The sequence below is a fragment of the Protobothrops mucrosquamatus genome, unplaced genomic scaffold, assembly GCF_001527695.2.
Source record: "Protobothrops mucrosquamatus isolate PMUCROS unplaced genomic scaffold, P.Mucros_1.0 scaffold_249, whole genome shotgun sequence".
Taxonomy (NCBI): Eukaryota; Metazoa; Chordata; class Lepidosauria; order Squamata; family Viperidae; genus Protobothrops; species Protobothrops mucrosquamatus.
In genome coordinates this window covers 59,754-82,511 of record NW_015386325.1, presented here as the reverse complement: position 1 = coordinate 82,511, position 22,758 = coordinate 59,754, and the positions used below count along the sequence as shown (strand labels likewise).

The following is a 22,758-nucleotide window of genomic DNA, read 5'->3' as shown; positions in this document are numbered from 1 at the left end:
CATTGTTTAATTTAAGAAAAAAGTAAAGCATTTTAGAATTAGTTGAAAATCAATATTAGGAATAAATAAAATAGTTTCTATGGCAAACGTTATATAATAAATAAAGTCTAAGCTATGACAAAGTCATCTGCATATCCAAATCCTGCTTCTTAAACAGGTAAGTCACAAAGAGAATTTATATTCACTGAAACTGCTACTTTTCAAACCTTCTGCATCAAGAAGAAATACTGAAACAGCAGTGAAAAGAAACAAAAGATTATTAATAATGAAATCTTATGAAACTCCCTCCTTAAAATGTCAGTGAGTGACATGTTTATTTCATTTTAAGAACCTTGCAGGAAAGCAGCTTCTAACATTCCTAAAAAGATAAGGTATTAACTAAAAAACTTAAGTTTTGAATATATGGCCTGAATACAGATGGCTGAAATATAATCCACTAAGAAAACTATGATCATGCAGCTAAATAAATATTCTTAATTAGATACAATGCCAGGTACCTCATAATTTGAGGAATCACAAAAAGGAAAATTTTGGATGAAATTATTCAATTATCTCCCCCTCTATATAGTCACTTGAAAAGATTAAAAAGATTTTGATTCCTCCCCCCCCCCGGTGTTTGTCTCCTATTTAAGGAAATGGTTAAGGATATAACAGCAAGGCACTAAACAACAAGGGAACAAGAACTGATGGCCTTAAGAAACAAAATCTATGCAAATTCATGTCATATCTTGACCACCAGAATTATATTTTTGGAGACCAGAGTGTCTTAAAGGTCATCCATTACCTTATATGTAGCTTGAGACACTTCATCTCAATTGTACCACATCTAGGAGTTCTCACGTTATAATTGCCAATGGATTAGTCAGAGACACGGAAGAAGGGGGAAGATAACCTTTTCCTTGTGAAATGCTATTGATCCATAGGGAAAAAAATCAGGAAAGTTTCTGTGCCTGACAAGGGTCTGCACAAAGAAAAAGTCTCTCACTTTTTCATTCTTATAAATGAAGTCTAGTGCTGCATAAAATTAAGGTTGTGTGTGACTCGAAGCCTTTCAATATTTACCTCAACTTACCAAACAAGTAGGGTACTTAATGTTTTTAGATATTTTGGAAACAAGCCATGAAGGTAAAATGACAATTCTATTAAAAATGATATATCTGAATAGCTAAAAGAGGTTAATGCATTAAAGTACCTCATTTAAGTAGTCAATTCCATATGCTATTTAAGATTCTAAAAAAAAATATCACATCTCAGATTGTGTTCTGTAACAATACATTCTTAACTATTGTGGCAAAACTGTCCAATATTATTTTGCCTTTAAACGTTATCTCCTTATCATATTTATCCATGCACTATCACTTCTACTAGTCTCAGATAAGTGAGTTGCTTACCCCCAAATGGACAGAGTGGTGTGTAGGAATCGCATACTAGAATGTTTTAAAAATCCCAAGTTTTGTTCTTTTTCTTGTTCATCGCTAATGTTAAAATCTGATGTCAGAAAACATTTTCCTGCCATGAATGAAATTGATTGGTGCAATATCTTTGTTGTGATTATGGCATGGGTACATAAATTCGCAGAAGTAACTGATCAATAACACATTTGGTGGAGGAAAAAGGGCAAAAGAGCAAAATAAGTGGATGCAATTGGTTGGTGCACAAAACTCACTGGCAGGCAGAACAGGAAAAAAAACCCCCACAAAATTCCCAATTAAAAGAAGAGCTATGTAGATTAGAAATAAAAGTTTTCCAAGACTTTGACTTATGAAAAATTCAAATAAGAAAATTGCCAGGTACATTTTGAAGTAAAATTGCATCAAGAAAACTGTCACATGCAACTGAAGTTGCAATGCACAAAGTTTAATCTAATTTCAAGTAATTAGAAATGCTTGCCTCGGCTCCAAAATGTGTTATGTATGAGCATGCCCTATTGCCATTTATTTGATCAGTTCACACTGCTGGAAAGACTAAATGTAGTGTCTGCAATCTATTGGGTATTATCTCCATGCTTACCAAGTTTGCTATGAAAAACACCTCTGACCTGCTGTACAATTGTAGCAATGTATTTTTTTAAATTTTAATTTAATTTAATTTTCATTGTTGTTTCCTTCCTTTCCTTCCACTTGTAACAGAAAGTCTAGAAAAAACTTATTTATAATTAGAAGAGTTTTCACTGTCCTCTCCTTCTCCCCTCAAAACTTATTGCATCTTGCCCATGATCTTGGCTGAACTTTAGGAATAAATCCATTTAATAGTGCTGCTGACATGCCTGAGAGGACTATAATTTTTGAGCTGTTGGTTACATATTACATTTTTTAAAAATGTATTGCTGCTGATTTCAGATGCAGTCAAAGGTAATTGGGCTAGAGCTGGGAAATGTGGGATGGATAATTGTGGGATAACAGGAGAGGCAAGTGGGTAGATTCTTTGGAAGAAAAAATCATTTTCTTAGTTCTCTAGGCTTGGTCATTTTCTTTCCAGAGGTGGAGGAACTGAAGTAACTGAGTTAAAGTCTAAACCTAAACTTCCCTGGATAAATAGCAATGCTCTGGGCACTTGACCATCTTAGTGTTCACAACTATCGTAGATGTTCAGAAATATCACCAGGTATAGGACCAGTAGGTCCTTCACTAAAACTTTGCAGTATCTTCCCAAGTCTACATATGCTAGCATGTAAGATAAACTTCGGAAACCAGCAAATGAGATGTCACCTAACCTTGAACCAGGGAGAGATGAAGAACAGCCGTACATAAGGACCTGCTTTGTAGGGGACAAAATTATTAGTTGACACCAAATAAACAAATTAAGTAACCTTTTTGGCAGTTATGGTCAAGGCCAACACAGTCCTTCAAAGTAATGCTTAAAAAGTCTAGAATGATTTTATGCTTGTAAAGAAACAACCAAGGGCTGATAGTTAGAAGCTGCTCAAGACATATTAGTGCCTGCCTCAGGGGCTTGAAATCCTGCATGAAAGGTAGCATATAAATTTTAAATTTATAAATTTACCTTCATTCATGAGAATATATTTTTTTACAAATAAATAAAATAAAAGCTAAGACCAGTGATGGCGAACCTGTTAGAGATCGAGTGCCCAAAAACCGCTCCCCACCCCGTCCCCTCTCCGCCCTGCCTGCTGGGCCACCCATCACCTCCACGGCCCGCCAGATTACCCAGGCAGCCCAACAGCGCCATGGCGGCCACACCCTCCACCCATGCCCCACAACATCATCTGTGCATGTCGGGGCGCAAGGGTAGAGTCTTGTCCCCACTACCCGGCTACCATGTCCTTGGCTGAGCTGCTTTGTGTGGGCTACACCCGGGGGCGACTCTCCTCTGGGGGAGCTGCTGGTGAGGAGGGGACCGTGGGAGGAGGCGGGGCTGGGGCAACGGTGCGTGTGCCCACAGAGAGGGCTCCGAGTGCCACCTCTGGCACGCGTGCCATAGCTTCGCCACCACTGGCTAAGACACTACCTGTATTTCTTCTTTCACACTGACATGCTGTCAGAATATATTGGAATATACTGCAGTTATTTTCAGTATGGTGACAAAATATTTACCAGTTTGGAATAAAAATATTTGAATGCCCTTTTTTTCTCGTGTAACCTTAGCAGCTTATTTAAATCATCTTTACAAGCAAATGAACTAAAGTGATTCAGCAATCACAGCAATACATTTAGACAAGCAGTGGATCTTTCCAGGAACTGTTTAGGCTATGGAACTTTGTGTCCTCTCCAATGGCATTCCACAGCACAAATAGCTGTCAACATTCTTCACCCAAAATTTGTGATCACAGAATCTGGGTGGATAATTTATCAGAATTTCTCCAGGGGAAGAAGAAATTCTCCAACAATTTCTCAAGGGCAAAATTCCCTCTTAGTGGTAACAGTAGTATTGCTACTGAAAAAGCTCAGTGGGAAGAATTCCCTCGTGGCACTTTCTCTTGGGATTTAAGTCAAATATTGGATGCCAAGAAGAGGCTACAGACTGTGGGAGAGATGGTTGTAAAATAAAATTTAAGTCCTTCACAGATACCCTTTGACCACTTAAACTAATGGCAAATCCGAGTCATGAGAATTTATCCAACATTCCCTTTTTTGAAAGGATTCCTAAAGCAAATTCATCAAATTGAGTGAGAACTGGTCAAGAAAAGCAGAATTTTCTTCATTTCAACAATGATGTGCAAAGTTATTTTAAATGTTATTTTAATGCTAATTTATTCTTAGAAAATGAAGCTTTTTTAAGTACTTGATTTTTCGCTTTTTTTTGTTAACTACTTGATCTGTCTATGAAAGAGCAGTAGTAAAAATGGAAATTTGGGAAATTGTGATAAAAATAAATCTAAAGGCTAACATTCATTATCTAGTGGTACCTTCCAAAAGATTGATAGTGGGTATGAATTTTATCTTACAAAAATAGAAAACAGAATTTGAAGTCATCTCACCTTCTATATAAATAAAAATGTAAATGTTCGTTTGTTCAAAATCTTAAATCTCCGAAAGTTCTTCACCGATTGCTTTGAAATTTTGACACAACGTTGCATTCGAATACGCGCGTGTGTTTATATACCTACTATTATATAGATGTCACACCTGTGACAGGTAAAAACATGCTTTTTTTGAAAAACAGCACCATCTGTTGGGCGTAAACATATTACAAACGTGCGCTTTCTCTTTTCTTTCTTTTCCATTTAACCAGACTGAGCCACAGCAACACGTGGCCGGGTACAGCTAGTACCAAATAAAGCTGTTTTAAACATCCACAATGTGCCCATACATAAATTATCTTTACCAGGCTCAGATCAACTGAACTGCAATTCTTATGTTACATAAGAATTGTACAATGTCAACCAAACAGCATGTTTGTGAGCAATTTCCCTCAATTTCCCTGAATATAAGTAATTAAATTGTCATTGCCACTAGAAATGGTAATATATACCATTCTTTCCAACACTCTAGAAATGTTCAACTTTATATAATGCACTTTTTAAGAGGGCAAAGTGGCAGAAAGTACTGAAATGTATTACTAAATATAGCGCTAGTTGTAAAATAAATTATTACAACAGAACAACAACAGATAACTAAGAAATGCATGCCCTTTTTCTTCCCAACCTAGCAGAACTTTTGAAAGTTGTTACGTAAAAAGGGCTAGAATTGTCTGTTAAAAGAATATGTCTCCAGCAGCTAAATAGAGTAGGGCCAAATTTTGGTATGGCATAAACAAATAAATAAAATAAAGAAGCATTATATCTGGCCAGAGAGTACAAAGAAGAAGAAAAATCTCCAGTGCATCCTTACAGGAGAAACACTTAGACAATGGTTCAGATTGTTACCTATTGTTCCATTCTAAGCCCTCTCCTTTTTCCTTCTCCATCACATAAACCTTTGCTTAAGGGATTGGAAAGAATTCCAGAAGCTATGTTCCCAGCAGGTTTACTATTATTGTGCAACTAATATACAGAAAATATTAGCAGTTCGTCAATATGCTGTAGTCTACTCTTGAACTTTATTACATATTAACAAGTGGTAAATGTAAGCTTTCAAATCTGATCCATTTTCTTCATTTATTCCCTGGATGTTTTCAGGGACTGGATGACTTAAGTTGCTAAAACTTAAACATTTGCCAATACATCCTTGTGTCTCCAGATTCTAAAAACTGCTTTATAGTTGAAGTGTAACTAACCATTCCTCCTCTTCAATCTTTTCAAGTAGATAACCATAAATGTTTGACAAGAATAATCAGGCATACAATCTGGAAGGGTCAGCTTAGGTCCTATTCAAACATTTTGAAATCAAAATGTAATGTGTGGGTAAAGTCATACTAAGTCACTATACACTCAAGTCTATTAAAGAATCTGCATACCTGTTCATGCAAATTTCTTGGTATATATACTATACAGAAATAGTTTATCCTTGCTTTCTTATAGAACATAGGTAGTTATTATCATTGATTTCCCAGTATGGTTTCCTTTTACACTCCATGCAAATACTGTCTGACCTTTAGCTTCTTTTGAAACCAGGAAAAGTCTGCCAGGTGTTATCATCTGCTTAGGAATATAAAAGACATCAAATTGCAATACAGGTAATCTTCATTTAGTAACTACCTTGTTTAGTGACCATTCACAGTTACGATTGTGAGAAAAAGTAACTTTATGACCAATTCTTGCATGTACAACCTTTGCGGGTTTATAAAGCAAAGGAAAGCTGAAGTAAGATCATAAGCACACTTAGTTTCACTTAGCAACCACTTTGTTAAATGACTAAGATGCCAATCCCAATTGTAATCTCTAAGCAAGGACTACCTGAATCAGTCATTCATGAGATGGTCATGTTCATTGATGACAACCATCAAGTAGCTGACTTCTCACAAGATTTTCTCTGCACTTGGATCTTTCTCACTGATCACCTCCTATCCCCTCAGAAGAGAATCCATCTCAGACTCATTTGTAAACTATCCCTTGTACAGATGCATTTCAAATCAGAAAATTTTAATTATTTCATTTATACGTTTACAAAAATGTATGTACTACCCAACTTCCAAACTGTTTAGCCTTAGCTTTAACAATAACAATAATAATAAAGTTGGAAGGGACCTTGGAGGTCATCTAGTCCAACCCCCTGCTCAGGCAGGAAACCCTATACCATTTCAGACAAATGGCTGTCCAGTCTCTTCTTAAAAAGTTCCAATGTTGGAGCATTCACCACTTCTGGAGGCAGGTTGTTCCACTGGTTAATTGTTCTAACTGTCAGGAAGTTTCTCCTTAGTTCTAGGTTGCTTCTCTCCTTAATTAGTTTCCATCCGTTGCTTCTTGTCCTGCCTTCAGGTGCTTTGGAAAATAGCTTGACTCCCTCTTCTTTGTGGCAGCCCCTGAAATATTGGAACACTGCTATATCCCCCCTCGTCCTTCTCTTCATTAAACTAGACATACCCAATTCCAGCAACCGTTCCTTATATGTTTTAGCCTCCAGTCCTCTAATCATCTTTGTTGCTCTTCTCTGTACTCTTTCTAGAGTCTCAGCATCTTTTTTTACATCGTGGTAATGCTTTAGTCTTTTCTGAGAGAAAAAAGATACTTTCTGCTCAATCAGATCCTTTTTCCTATAAAAGACCTTGATTTGTTTTTAATTAAGAAAAAATATATCATGCTGCCAAATACCACGAGTAAAGTGGAGAAACTATCCAATAGTTTATTAAGCCAGGAAACATCTTAGGAGTTAAAAGCAAAAATGTGCTTTGGAATACACAGAAGCATTCCTGCAGTACTTTTCTACACTTCCTTAAACCAAACAGGCCTTTTCTCAAAACCACACTGCAGTTATGGACAGATACACGATTCCAGAAAAAAAAACCCCAAACAAAATAGTTTTTAAGGAATTGCAGACAGGGCTTGGGAACATCCCCATGTGCTCTAAAGTACTTTTCTGGTTTCATATTGGAAGGAGTGCAGTATACCCATATCACAATCTAACATTAGAAGTATATTTATTTTAATATAAAGCTTTATTATACTTATACTATGAAAAACTGCATAAATCACAACACAAATTAAGATTTATAAAGTTCATGTTTGAACATATTAACATGACAGTTGATGGATATATTGCTTCTTCCACCACAATTAACATTTCTTTCACTGTCATACTCCCATGCACCATTACAATCCTATCACAGAATCACAAATACTGACTTCCGTTCACTGATCCAATAGGTGAGGGAAGTCAGGGCTTAATGGCTTCCGGAAGGCAAGGAAGGTAGGATAGGTCCTCTACAACTTGAGGATGTCTGTTCCACAAAGTAGGAGCAACTACAAAAAGGCTCATTTAATCGGTTCCACCAAGTGACATTTAAGAGAAGGGACCCACAGTGAATTCATCTGATTAAAACTAGTGGGACAGGTAGATATGTAACCATAAACTACTATACCAATCAATTCTAGTATATTATATCAGCATGAATAATAGCTGTTTTTGCCTCATTCCAATCAGGCAAATTTCTCCATTATATATACCTGTTTATCTGCCAACTGATAAAAAAAATCAGTTTTATATTTTACATAATCAAATATTATTTTATATATTCAAATATTCAAACTTTATATATTCAAATATTCAAACTTGCTAAGATATTAAAGTAGAAAAAGTTGTTTGGAACATTCTCCTTTGGCCATGAAACACACAATAATACAAAGCTATCTGTAGTAATCTAGTCCATAATATTCAGACATGAAAATAAAGTGCACATCTTTTATACCAGTTGCGGCTAAAATGTACATAATGTAATAATGCTGTTCAATTATTTAGCTGCAATACATTGAACTAGCATTCTTCTAGCCAGAGATGCAATAACAATGGAAAATATCTGTTCCTTAAGTAAGCTAAACATTTACATTTTCAAAAAGTGTTTTCTCAAAATATAGCTGACATTGCCCATTTCCCTCTCCAATTTTTTCTAGATGCTTTACATTTTCATGTGCCTATCTGCTTAATTGTTTTTTTCTTAACCACAAACACGGCAAGGCATTTAAAAGGTCATCCCTGAAGCATGAATGAATAAATCAGTTGAATAAGTCAACTAGGCCAAAAATATTTAAAGATAAAAAAATAATAACAACGGATAATTCACTAATGCCACTAACTTTCTGGCATTTTTCATTAAGAGGCTTCCAAAGGCCATAGTTTAGTGATAGTGTTTACGGTCTAAAAGCAAAGGAGTTTTCCAGATATGGAAAAATGCTTGTCAAAATCCCCATAGTACTGCAGCCAATCCATGCAAACAACAAAAAAATACATGAACCAATGCCTTGACTCAATCTGAGGCATTTTTCTCTGTTTCTATGGCCATGGCATAGAGTGAGAAGGGGCTGTGTGGTAAGTAAAATAAATTTGAGAAGTCAAGGCTATTTTTGTTCCCTAAAGGACAACTCAGTATGGGTTTTGGAAAAGAGTATCTGAATCTGAAGAGATTTCCAAATACAGAATGCAGCTAGACAGAAAACGAATGAGAGAAAAACAGCAAAGAATTCTGTTATACATAGCTATGTATGCTGCAATATATAGCTATTATGCAATAATAATTCTGCAAACAGCAAAAACACTGAAATTGGAGTTACACCTTGGAAACCAGGAGGATGGAGAAGTAGGCAACGAAGAGCTGAAATTGAAATTAACCAGATAGATGGATTATGTAAAAAAGAAAAAAGAAACAGGAAAACACTGCTCACCATATATGTCCTGCGGGTGTCACAGGACTGCGGATTTCTATGTATCAGAAAATGCAATTGCATATTAGACTACAATTTCACACCCCAGAGTTAAGGGAAATGCTATATATTGTAGTTTTAGGTAACTGTGGTCAGGTTCAGAGTAATTTCAATTATATCCAAGCATTCATCCCATTGAACACTCTACTTACATTCTGGACCTACCTCTTTAATTATAAATACTGCATACATACACACATATACACACCTGTTTGAAGATACAGAGGACTGACAGGCAGCAAAAGGACAGAGGTTTTCTTCACAGACTGCAGCTTCTGTTTCGGGGGACTGACTGCTGACAGAGGCCTGATCACTTTGCTCTTGAACCCTTAATTCTTCTCCTAGCAGAAGAGAAAGCAAATTGGTGCAGCTATGTTTCAATTGACATTTACTTCAAAAGACCTATTTCCTTAGTATATAATTGAAACACGTTCAGATAAGAACTATTAGTTTCTATATGGCATAAAACTTTGAAAATCCATCCTTTAAAACTAATTATGGCTAAACCTTGTAGAGCAGGGGTGTCAAACTGGCGGCCCATGGGCCGGATGCATCATGCGCAGGCCACGCCCACCCCAGCTCCGCAAAGGCAAAAAACGTCATGATATGTCACATGACACGATCCAGTTTGACACCCAGTTTGTTGTAGAATGTTTAAGTGGATTTTGTAACTTAAAAAAAAAAGCCATATTATACAAATCTAGACTTCAAATGATAAAATAATTTTCTGATTGGAAGAAAAGGAACAAGCTACAAGAGAAATTAATGAGTATATAAACAAGAACTTTTTTCCCCCGACTTCATAGAGAGATTAGCAAACCTGCTCTCCTTTCAGTGATGGGTGTCAACACTTCCAGAGAGTCACTGAGGATAAAAGTTTTCAAATTCCAAGTAAACAGAACACTTTTTGATAAAGCAATTTCAGCCTTTTTAATAATTAAATAATAGCCCTTCTCAAGTCAGACACAGTTACACACACATACACATATATAGGTGTATATAAGTAAATAAAACTAGCACAGTGAAAATTTGACTACAAAAGGGTAGTCACATGAACAGAAGAAATTATTCTGTACATGAACATAGAATATAGGGTTGGATGGGACCTGGGAGGTCTTCTAATCTAACCCCCTGCACAAGTAGGAGACCTTATACCATTTTGGACAAATGGCTGTCCAGTCTCTAAGATTCCATAGAAGAGGTAGAAAACAAGGAACAAAGTTGTTAAGGAAACAAAGAAAAAAAATGTCCCCTGAACCAGACCAAAGAAGTTGGGCCTGAGCACAGTGAAAGCCCTCCTCTAATCCCATTTAAAACAACAGTATATATATTGGTTACAATATATATTTTTTCTCACCTTGCAAACCATCTTTTCAGTACGATTTTATTATTTTACTTAGAAGTGTTGATCAGTCTTTCAGTGTTACGGACTGCAAAAGGATTGCAGACTGTAAGTTTGAAATCCTTCCACCCAATAAGATTTCTGTCCATACAAAGGAAGAATATTATTGTTGGATAAACTAAAAGCAATCAATTTTATTCCTGGAAGCCTTTCAGATTTAGGGGGCTTCAAGTGCTGCGTAAGATGTCAATAGCAAGGTTCAAAAAACAACTTGGTATTTCTGTTTATTTTTATTCATGAGAGATTTACAAGGTCAAGATTCAGTCACAGGCCAAAAAAGCAAACTTGTTAACTTGAAAACAGTTGGGATTTAGATGCTTAAAATGAAGTAACTGCCAAGATGAAAGTGCAAAATAAGAAGTTTTCCATAAAAGTATAAAAAATGAATCTGTCCATAAATAAAAGTAATTTTTAAAAAAAATTTAGACTTCAAATACACACACACGTACACTCACAGGTATGCTGTTTCTTTTCATTGTAAGCAAAAATATGCAAAGTTTGGAAAAACAATTTTAAGCAAAAAAAATCTGACACAGAAAAAAAAGGAAATCTCAGTAAATCTAATTTATACCCACATAATTCATTATCTCCTCGTCCATCATTTCCTTGTTAACCATTCTTGCTTTCACCACATTTATATAACAACTGACGCTCGTTCTCTATTTTATTTTTGTCTCTTTTGAAGGATCTCATCAACTCCATTTAACTGATTTTCCCAGTATTCATCTTCCTCTGTCAATTTTCCTTCATGTGATTTATCTTCATTCATTAGCCGTGTATGGCCAAACCACTTCTCTCATATTTCTCTTATACTGATCACTCACTTATGCATTTAATCCATTCACACCCATTGATTCTTGACCATATATGTTCTCTTTTACCATGCACACTCAAGTAATTTATTAAGGGGCTGCCCCAAAAGATCAGGCCAACCTATTCTCCAAAGCACCTGAAGGCAGAACAAGAAGCAATGGATGGAAATTAATCAAGGAGAGAACCTGGAATTAAGGAGAAATTTCCAGACAGTGAGAATCAGTGGAATGGCTTGCTTTTGGAACTTGTGGGTGCTCCATCACTGGAGGTTTTTAAGAAGAAATTGGGCAACCATTTTTATGAAATAATATACAGTCTTCTGCTTGGCTAGGGGGTTGGATTAGAAGACCTGTAAGGTCTCTTCCAACTCTGTTATTCCCATTGTATTCAACTTAGTTTTATGTTTTTTTTCTGATGCATTCAACTCTTACTTCACTTAATAAACTGAGCTGTGCTAAACAGGTATTTTTGCTTCTTTTGAAATGTATAATATTACTTGTTATCTTTGTACTAACATTTGCATCTATTAAATGTTTTCCATCCATTTTCTCATCTTTAGTAAACATTCTATTAAGATACATAAAATCACGTTCTTGCTTACTGTTCCACCATATGTGTATGACTTGGACTCATTCACTTATTGTTTTGTCACTTTGATGTTTGCTATTTTCTTTTCACATCCATACTTTCCATTACACCTAATAAATCTAATACTGTTCATTACATACTACATTATATATTCTTCAATATCTCTAACAAATCTAATAATTACATCTAATAATCTGACAAAGGCTGCAAATCATTCAAGTGTTCAGCAATGAAATTGTCAGCTTACAAAAGTATCTGCCCATTCGTGTTCCTAACTAACATGACCAATATTTCTTATATGTTTCTCGATGAATACTTTAAAAAGCTAAATATTCACATATCTTTTCTTACTCTTGGCTCAGTACTGAATATTCATATAGCATTCTATTTACTGTCACAAATGCTTTAGTTCCATGGTATATCTTTTTTACAAGGAGCTATCAATCTGCAATTCCAGATTTATATAAAATATTCCATAATTCAAGCCTATTCGTTTTATCATAAGACCTCTCCAAATTTCTCAATGATCTACTGAGGAGTAATATGATCTTTTATTACGAGAAAAATTAAATGGCATTGCATTTTCCAAAATTTGCTTATTGTCATTTCTTGTATCCTTTGGATCAGAATTTTGCCCAAACACTTCCCAGATATGCTTGGTAAACTATTCCCAATGGATTCCCGTATCCTTTGTCTTGACAGTAGTTTTTCAACTGTCAGACACAGATGCTTTCTTAATATGCACATTGATCGAATTACATGGTCGCTTGTACAAACCATATCCATATTTTTTCAGTTCTATCATTTATATCTGCGGTTTTATTATTTTTCAATATTCTCAAAGCATTTATAATTTCCTTTTCGTCATTTGTTCCCTTTAAAAATTAAGAAAATAAGAATCCATTTCAATTTTGCTTAGTTCCCTTCACTTTGCTGGAAGCTCCTTATTTAGCCCTTTCACTAAATTCCAAAACAATTTGGTATTGCTTTGGAACAATTTTTGGAAGTGAAATACCATTTTTTAAAATTAGAAAATATTTAAAAATCCAGAGAAGTATAAAAACTAAGAAATGACTGAATTATGACTCACTTCTAATTTTATTAGTTTATATCAAAAAGTGAATTAAACGAATTTATAATTCTTGCTTATTAACTATGCATCTTACTCTAAATCATTTCATTCACATCCTTTTTCATCCCACTATTGTTCTGCCCAACTCATGCCCTCATACTCAGCTTGTTCCTTATAATAAGAAATACAGTGCATTCAGAAAATATTCAGACACCCTTCACTTTTATCAATTTTGTTCTGCTGCAGCCTGATTCTACAGTTGTTGAAATTCATTTTTTTTCTTTAATCTACACTCAGTACCCCATAAAGACAAACATCCCTGGGTGAGGCAGATCTCCATTCACATGGATGATCAAGTTATGATCAAGTTTGAATCTCATTTTTCTGTTTGAGATGTGAAAAAAGGGAAGCAGGACAATAACAATGGAATTTTATTAAGGAAATGTTAAGGGAAGGGGAAAATATAATCTATAAACATTATTGGTAGGATCTAGACCACTTAAATTTAAGGGTTTTTTTAAGCCTGACATCACTACTATTTTTCACCTTTACGTTTTATTTCCAATTCCAAAGAAAAAGGATGAAAGTGACAGATAAAATTAAAGTTATGGAAAACAGAGTGCAACATTAGTGAAACAAAGTTTGCATTCATCTGCAATTCACAGTTGTAGAAAATATAGGTGCATGTCAGCTGAGGGAACAAACCAAATAGATAATATCAGCAACAAAGATCAGAGATATAACAGCAAAAGAAAACTTTGTCCGAAGATCTTTTAAAATATCTGTAGTTCATCCATTGCAATATAAGTATCATTCCGTATATATTCCAAGTTATTTGTATTATGCCCTGTAAGAACTGATAAAAACTGTTTTTGAAGGATTGTCATCTTCTCCTATGGGACAGATCCAGTGGCCAACATTAATAAGTTTCCATCATAAATTTCAACAATATAGAATCAGGCTGCAGCATAACAAAATTGACAGAAATGAAGGGGGGTCTGAACACTTTCTGAATGCACTGTAAATTAGCCAAACGGAAAAGTCATAAGTTGAAATCAGCTGGATAGCTGAAATTCAGACCATAAGAAAAAAATAATAGCAACATTAGGAATTAGAAAATACAGCCAAAAGCTGTTTCTATTTTCATGATACACAATAGAGAATACATGTAGTTCAAGGCTGAACTGTGAAGTCCTTAGTGCCCTCTGAGCTTATTTGCTTGCTTGCAAATATTTCATTATTTGATTAGGTAAATCATCAGTACTAATCATCATCACTGATAATAGCAATAGCAATAGCACTTAAACTTATATACCGCTTCTCAGTGCTTTACAGCCCTTTCTAAATGGTTTACAGAATCAGCATATTGTCCCCAACAATCTGGGTCCTCATTTTACCAACCTCGGAAGGATGGAAGGCTGAGTCAACTTTGAGCTGGTGAGACTTGAACTGCTGAACTGTAGGCAGCAGAATTAGCCTGCAATACTGCATTCTAACCATTGCGCCACCACAGCTCCTAGTGATGTTACCTAGTTGGGTAATGAAATGTCTGCAAGCAAATAACCAAGCTCAGAGAGCACCAAGGACTCCATAATACAATTTCCTTTTTTGTCTTTCTTTGATACATAATATAGTGTAAAATAACTCTACAAACCGTGTATTTCTATGACCTTAAAAACTTCATTAAAATGAATGCCTAAGCTTCTTGTCCAATTTTAGTAAACAAGGTAGCAAACAAACAATTCATAAACACCTTTCCATTCCCTTCCAAAGCTAGAAATTTACCAAATAAAGTTGAACAGATATTTTAGAAGGTCATTAAATCGACTCTTATGGAAATTAATATGTTTTATTTTTTTGTTTAATACATTATTTTTTTGTTTTATTAGTGAAACTATATTAATTTATCATAATTAGCACTGTATACCATTTTCAGTAGTTGCTTCTTTCTGCTCCAATCTTTCTTCTTTCTGCTCTGGTCTTTCTTCCTTTATCTGTTCTTTGCTTGTATTTTTCTTTTGCTTTTTCATTTGGTCAATTAAAAGCTGAAATTCAGCTTTGTGTTTCTTTCCTGAAAAGTAAAAAAATATGTATAAAGAAGATCCTTACCACATGCATAAATGTATAACAAATTACTGATTTTATTTAAATTTTTTAATATAGTTTCATTGAAACTGAAGTCATTTAAACACAGTTTCAGAATGAAATATAGGAAATGTTAGGCAGAACATATTTTGCTATTGTTGTAAACAAATAGCATTTATCCTTTCTTTTTGATGTACCACAAATGGTTAACATGGTTAAACTGGGACGGTTAAAATATGTTTCATTGGCCAGTAATTTTAGCAGGAATTATTGCTAGGATAGGATAAAGAAATAGAAATATATTCTGTTCTGAACACAGAAAAGATGTACCAGATCACCAGAATTTATGAAAATTGAACACACATTGAACAAGGAACAGCCAAACTTTACTTATTGCAGTATTGTAGGGTTCTACGTATAATTCTATTCTGTCAGACTTCTGGCAAACATTGTTATCATCTGCAATTTTCTCCAATATGTATGTCTTTTCATTAAAGTAGCTTTTTAGGTTGTGTCAATTTCATTTAACTCCCGGAGTGGCCACAGTATCACTTAGTAGAACTATTCCTCCTGTTTGCATGGGTGATTAAAATGTATTAATTGGATAATGCACTGATGCTACTATGTTTTAAGTTTATCAACTCTAAGAAGACAAGCATGCAAGAAAGCATGCCTTAATAAAATATGTTACATCAAATTATTCAACATGCATCTTATACAGTTCGGTCAGGAATATAGTTCTAAAAATACGATAAATCACTAATGAGATGATAACTGGTTTGAATACAAGACTATGATATATAACCAGGATGAAAACAATCTGGCATTACCAGTTTAAATTCAAAATTACCTGCACTGAAATAAAACTGGTCTGGGTTATTTTCTTCATATTTATGTACAACAATCCTATAAGATAGATGGATAGCTATAGATGGATAGACAGAGCATTTGTAGGAAAGAATCATATGACAACTAATAGGCAGTCTTTCTCTATTCAACCAATTGTTCTTCTTTTATCTTTTTCTTGCTGTTTTTTTCAACTGACAGATTCTCAAACCAAAATGAATCCAAATAATTATATTTATAATGTTATTATAAAAATATATCAATATATTTAGCAGAAAATATACTCTTTAACTGTACCCCAAAATTGGCTGGTACGCATCCCTTCAGATCCCAGTCAGGATCATTTCTTAATGAAGCTCCACATTCAGGCATTATATAATAAGACAAAAGTATTGAAGAATCTTCTTATAAAACATTCTTTAATATATAAAAGAACGAATTTCACTAGCTGCTTCTCTATAATACTCCGTGAAAAGACATTTAGGCTGTGTGTTCTTTTATAACAGGCTGTTAAAAAAGCAAACACAGAAGCCCACTTGCTCAATAAATAAATAGTGGCATCTAACCATCCTTTATGATTTTTCTGACAGGACTAAAAGCACATGACTAAAAGGCAGGTGCTTTAAAGAAATCCTGATATGCAGTACCTGCTGGTTTATGATCATAATAAAGATTTGATTTACTGATATGTAGTATTTTAAAATTTAAGGCTGAAGATTCCAAAGACCAGTTGTCTTCAGTGATTCAGAGTTCTCACTATGTACAGTATATAAATTCAAATAAAAAAAGTGTAAGGGAATATAAGCACCAAAGGAGAAGGGAGTACGTAAGAGACCACATATTGCCACTTCTTTGAGATATGTCCCAATCAAAACTGCCTATTGAATTCAATGTCTTATCTTGAACTCAATAACATTAAACTTCAAAGAATATACAGTAATTCCAAAAGGATACCAAACTCTGTCAACTGATCTTATCCCATTTACTCCCCCTTCCCAAGAATTGATTTCTTCTTTTGATTCATCCGAATTCTAAACCAAGGTTTAAGACAAAACTTTGATAATATCAAGGCTTTGTTTTAAAGACTTAACCCTGGATGAGCAATAGTGATTTATACAGAATCCGTCCTGTAAGTATCCCGAATCTGACCATGGAGAACTAATAGTTTCCAACTTCAAGCCTGATAAAGCTTTCCTTCAGTCTATATCAGTGGTTCTCAACCTTCCTAATGCCGCGACCCTTTAATACAGTTCCTCATGTTGTGGTGACCCCCAACCCCACATCCAGCTTGTCCTGGCGCCCATCCGAGCCGCCTGGGGGGCAGCAGGAGGAAGAAGGGGAGGAGGAAGAGGAGGGAAAGGAGATAGAGGACCGGTGTCTCGGTTCCTAAGACCATCGAAAATATGTGTTTTCAGATGGTCTTAGGCGACCCCTGTGAAAGGGTCGTTTGACCCCCAAAGGGGTCCCGACCCACAGGTTGAGAACCACTGGTCTATATCCTTTATGGAGACTAAAGCAAATTTCCTCGTAAGATACCATTGAAGGGAGTATTGAGCACATTTTAGTTCAGTACACTTCTAGTATGCTGTTCCTGAACTGTGAAATAATATTTTAATCTAAGACCAGAGAAAAACTCTACAGCTAGGTTCTCGGGCAATGGAAGGCCAATGGTATTGCAGAGCTGAATAGCTCTTGTGAGATTTAGCAGGCTTCCATCTAATCCCAAAACATTTTAGGAATATGCCTAGACCAGAGGAACTAATTTGATTAGTCAGCCTTATATTTTTCAGATCCCACCATTTTTCACTCAAATAACAGTTTTTTTCTAAGCGCCGAGAAAGGCAGATCCTGTTTCACAAAGTTGTTGCACTTTACACCTTCAGAACAGAATACTGAACTATTTCAAAGTATGGTGGGCATTAATAGACGAGAAAGATTTTTGAGGTGTAGCGTCCAGCCTTTGCAGCTTTATCTCTAAGGAATTCTGCCTTATGTCAAACCAGATCAAATTTCAGAGCAAAGCAAATTTCAAATTTTACACATTCTCATTTTTACTCTTGCAGAACTATTTCTGCTACATGTTTCTTGAGCAATATTTTTTTTCAAACATAAGGCAGAAAATAATTCTCCTTTTCAAACATTTAATCTCAAAGAAAAAAAATCAGAGGAGGAAAGAAAAAATTGTACTATGATCTGGAAATACATCTGGCGCTACCATTTTTCTTTGCTATTTTAAGATTTTAGAAAAGAGGGTTTATTTTTGCTTGTTATAGAACAGATAATTTATCATTCAGATAGTCCTAAAAGCTTTCTAGTCTGTGCGCTAAGCAACAAATTACAAGGCTGCTGTAAAAAAATAATGTCTACACTGAAATATTTTCCAAGCAGTTTCATTTATATACTCATACAGGTAATCCTCAATTTACGACCAGTAGCTTAGTGATCATTCAAAGCTACCACAAACCCACACAGGTTTCCAAGTTATGACCAGTGCAGCATTCCCACAGTGAACAAAATTCAGGCACTTGGCAATCTGCCTGCCCTTACAAGAGAAATTCTGCAGCAGCCTCTCTGCATACCTCTCCACCATTCCACTCCTCCTGGTTACCACAGGCCTTGGGCCTTCTTCCCAGCCCACTGGGTCCCATACCCTCATCACCACCCTCCATCACCAATCAGTCTTCAACTTTTACTACAGACCTCCTTCTGGAAGTTCTGGAAATCACTTTGGGAAATGAGTGTAAGCCACTCCAGCCCTCGGCATCCCTAGGCTGCGTGGTGCCATTCTGGGAAGTCATCATTTGGGAGTGGCCACAGGGACTTGCTCTCTTTCCCCAACATAACTTCCAGTGCTTCCAGGAGATCTACAGAAGGTAAGCACCAATCAGTGACAGAGAGCGAGGAGGAGGTTTGAGACCCAGCAGGGTAGGAAACGAAGACCTGTGGGGATCCCAGGGGGAGGATGGGAAGTGGAGCATGGGTTGCCTTAGGAGATGGGAGAGGCTTGGGGTAAGCTGGCCTGGGTGTGCACTACGTCTCCCAGGGCTTCCCATATCTGAGGCACCCTTTGCTTGGCTTAACAACTATACAGAGAGTAGTGGGGGGGGAATTGTTAAGCGAGGCAATAAAGTAGGAATTTCTCTTAACAACTGTCACAATGTGCGACTGTAATAGGTAGGCTCCATTAGGGTTTTAAGTCGAGGATAACCTGTACATCAATGATATTTCTTTACTGAAATAGCACATCCATCTTCTTTGCCTTTAAAATTTCCAAGGCACAAATTTTTAGCTGCTTCTGTCACCAAAAAGACATTATGAGCCATAAACATCTTGTCAAAGGCAGGATATTACTAAAGGCAGTTACATTTTTAAATTATAAATACATCTATTTCAAACTCAATGGAAGAAATATTTCATTTCAAGACTGTACTAGATAATTGAAGGAAAATAAAGGGGAATTATTAAAATAGTTTTATGTGAATAATTTCTGGGGCTTTGGTGATTCAAAACATTCTTAACAATTATCTTTCATGTCCATTAGGGAAGTGTTCAAAAGTACTTACTGCGTGTGATTTTCTTCTAGTGTCCTGTAAAAATAATGTTCCTTGTCTTTGGGTTTTGAAATGGTTTTAAAAATATATAAACTGCTTAGGCCAGGGGTCTTCAAACTTGGGCCTTTTATGACTTGTGGACTTTAACTCCCAGCATTCCTCAGGCAGCGATGCTGGCTGAGGAATGCTGGGAGTTGAAGTCCACAAGTCATAAAAGGCCCAAGTTTGAAGACCCCTGCTTAGGCAGTTTATCTCTTCTAGATCTATTTTTTAAATTTTTACCAAAACACAGTAGATAGATATCAAATAACGAGGAAGAGGTATTTGCATGTCTCAGGATACAAACTTCCTGCCACTACTTTTAATTGTCTGATCAATTAAGGCAGGGGCCTCCTGAAATTCTTTCTCTGTTCATTAAGTGACTGGGGGTTCCTCTCTCTCTTGTCTAATTGATCCCTAGGCAGCATATCTTTCCCTTTTCACCCAAGGTCATTCACACATTCCATTACATCAAATTAGAAAAGATTGTGTAGGGTTTCTTTCTTGTGACTTTCAACAACAGGAAAAAGCAATAGACAATTCTGCTAAGTAAAAAGGTTAGCTGAGAATACTGTACTACCAGATTAATCATCACACATGCAAAGTTTATTTATTAAAACATGCCTAAATTCCACAGACTTCTAGACAGTTTCAGGAGTTAAAAAAAGTGACCAATTTGCATTTGTGGCTAATTCCTAAAACTCTCCTCTCTTATTCCATTGACAAGCTGAAACAAGGTAACTATAAGACCATTAATTGTAATCAATTAATATAGCATTATGTCACAACATTGGTCAGATTCCATCAAGTCTGAAGTCTATGTGAGAAGGATCTAGATATTTTCTAGGATGTCCTCTGCCACCTGTTGCCTGCATCTTTTCTCTTCCTGGTTTCTTCATGAAACTTGGAATTTTAAGTAATTCCCTGGATCTAGCAGACTGTTAATAACTCCCTGAGAAAGGGCGTTGCTGGCAGCTTTAAGGGAGACTGTAGTGTATTTTTTTTTCTTAAGAAGCCCTCCCAGGACCTCTGGATATTATATAACTACTGTCCAGTCTCCAACATTCTTTTTCAAGTAAAGTTTGTTGAGGAGATGTTGAGGAATCAACTACAAAGTGATCTAGGTGAAGCAGATTATTTGGATACTTGCCAATCAAGGTTAACCTTGGACACTGGATGGAGACAGCTTTGTTTGAGCAAGAGATGTTTTTTGTTGGGCTCCATATACTGTAGAGTAGTGTACCTGCCCTGATCCTTTTAGATTTCTCAGCAGTCTTCAATAGTATCCTGTACTATTCTGTATTGTGGATTGGAGACAGTACTTTGAGATGCTTTCATTCCTTCCCCAATGGAAGTTCCAATAAGTGGTGGTAGGACAGGAGACTTCAGCTTGGTGGCTGCTCCCTTGTGCGGGACTAGGAAAGATTATCTAGCAAGTCAAGGTTCAGTATCATCAGTATGTTTCATATATATCTGTGTCTTGGGCCTGCTGGTGTCTATAGGCTGGATGGGAGAAAATAGGCTAAAACTGAATCCTAGCAAGACTATTATTGTTTGTCCACCAGGGGTGTTTGGACATCCCAGTGTCTCCAGTGTCCTGACTTTGCTGATAGGTTTGTAAAATAAACAATCAAGCAGCAAAGAAAATAAGACTACAAAGAGAGAGAGGGGGAGGGAGGGAGGGAGGGAGGGAGGGAGGGAGGGAGACTCTCTCTCTCTCTCTCTCTCTCTCTCTCTCTCTCTCTCTCTCTCTCTCTCTCTCTCTCTCTCTCTCAAGTCTCAAACTATAGCAACTTTGCCTCAAAGTAAGGTAAGGTCCAAGAAAGGTGAATTAATTGATAGTTACCCTTTGCAAACCGACAATGGTTCTGCTAGAGTTTTTCCCTACTGACCTTTTTCTTAGACAAATATCTTCACCTATATGTTTGAGCACAGAGGTTTGCTATCTAAAGTATGCATAAAAATGCAAGAGGTCTCCTGAATCTGACCAAATACTACATCTAGGAAGCTTTCATGCAGAAAAGTGGCCAAGCAAAGTGCAAGGGTCAAAACAGTGCAGAAGATTTGTCAGCCAATCAAGGTACAAAATCAAAGTCACAAGATTTTAGATTGGAAGTAGAGGCACGTAGAGACTGGGTTAGAAGCTCAAACACTTTATCTTCAGAGATCGGCAGCAGTTGTGTCTCCTGGTTACCACACAACCCTGCCTCCTCTGCCTGCAGCTCTTCAGGCAGTGATTCATCCAGCAACTCTGGAACTGGCTGTACATTGTCTCCTCATCTGAGTCCACGTTTGCCATGACATTGGAGTTATTATCCCTGAGGGAACAGCTCTGCAATTTTGGGTTGTCCTGCGGTCACAATTCCTGCATGAACAGTGTCTGAAAGCCAGGACCTTGCAACAATGACTCAATCCCTCATCACCTCTTGTTTGGATTACTATAACATATTCTATTTGTGTGTTTTAGTTGTCCAAAATGCATGGCCTGGATACTGTCCAGTATTTTTCATATAGGGTTTTGTGAAGAATTTAAAATGCTAGTTTTAACTCAAAAGCCCATGGTGTGAAAAGCACTTTGAGGAACTATGGAAGACCAAGGCTCAGAAGCATAGCTTTTCTGTAGCAGTTCTAGACCTCTTGATGAGCATCTTGCTGGAGCTTAGGTCTGCCTGTCTGTCTGCCCATCTTATTCTCAGCTAAAAGCATAAAAAACATATAAAATATACAGGTAGTATAGAATCCTTCAGGCAGGCAAGGAGGAACAAAAAACTGTATTTTAGAAAAATAAAACTACCTAACATATTAAAAACAGGAAAACAGTAATGAACTTCTGATAGGTTGTTGGTTAAGAAATCAGGTGGGTCTTCCTTGGAGCAAAATTTCAAAGTTTAATGCAGCTTAGTCCGTTGTCCTTACTCACTTTCTGCCTATTTTATTATTTATATTACTTTATTTCAGGTCTTTACATCTAAGAAACAATAAAACATGGCACACACAAGAAGGACTCCAAAGAACAGCTCAGTGGGAGAAAATAATCCTTCAAATTACTTTCATCCTAAATTGTTCAGGATTTTAAATTTTCTGCAATAAAACAAAGTGGAAGCCATTG

The 22,758-nt window shown here is 36.2% G+C and overlaps 1 protein-coding gene across 1 annotated transcript in view; it reads right to left on the bottom strand.

Annotated features, from left to right (window-relative positions):
• The window catches only part of RAD18 (RAD18 E3 ubiquitin protein ligase), a 114,173-nt gene that overhangs the window by 32,141 nt on the left and 59,274 nt on the right, over positions 1 to 22,758 (bottom strand). The window contains exons 10-11 of the mRNA XM_015830774.1: positions 15,056 to 15,199; positions 9,462 to 9,594 (exon numbers count right to left, since the gene is read on the bottom strand). Coding sequence (XP_015686260.1) covers positions 9,462 to 9,594; positions 15,056 to 15,199 — 277 coding nt within the window. The remainder of the gene's footprint in view (positions 1 to 9,461; positions 9,595 to 15,055; positions 15,200 to 22,758) is intronic.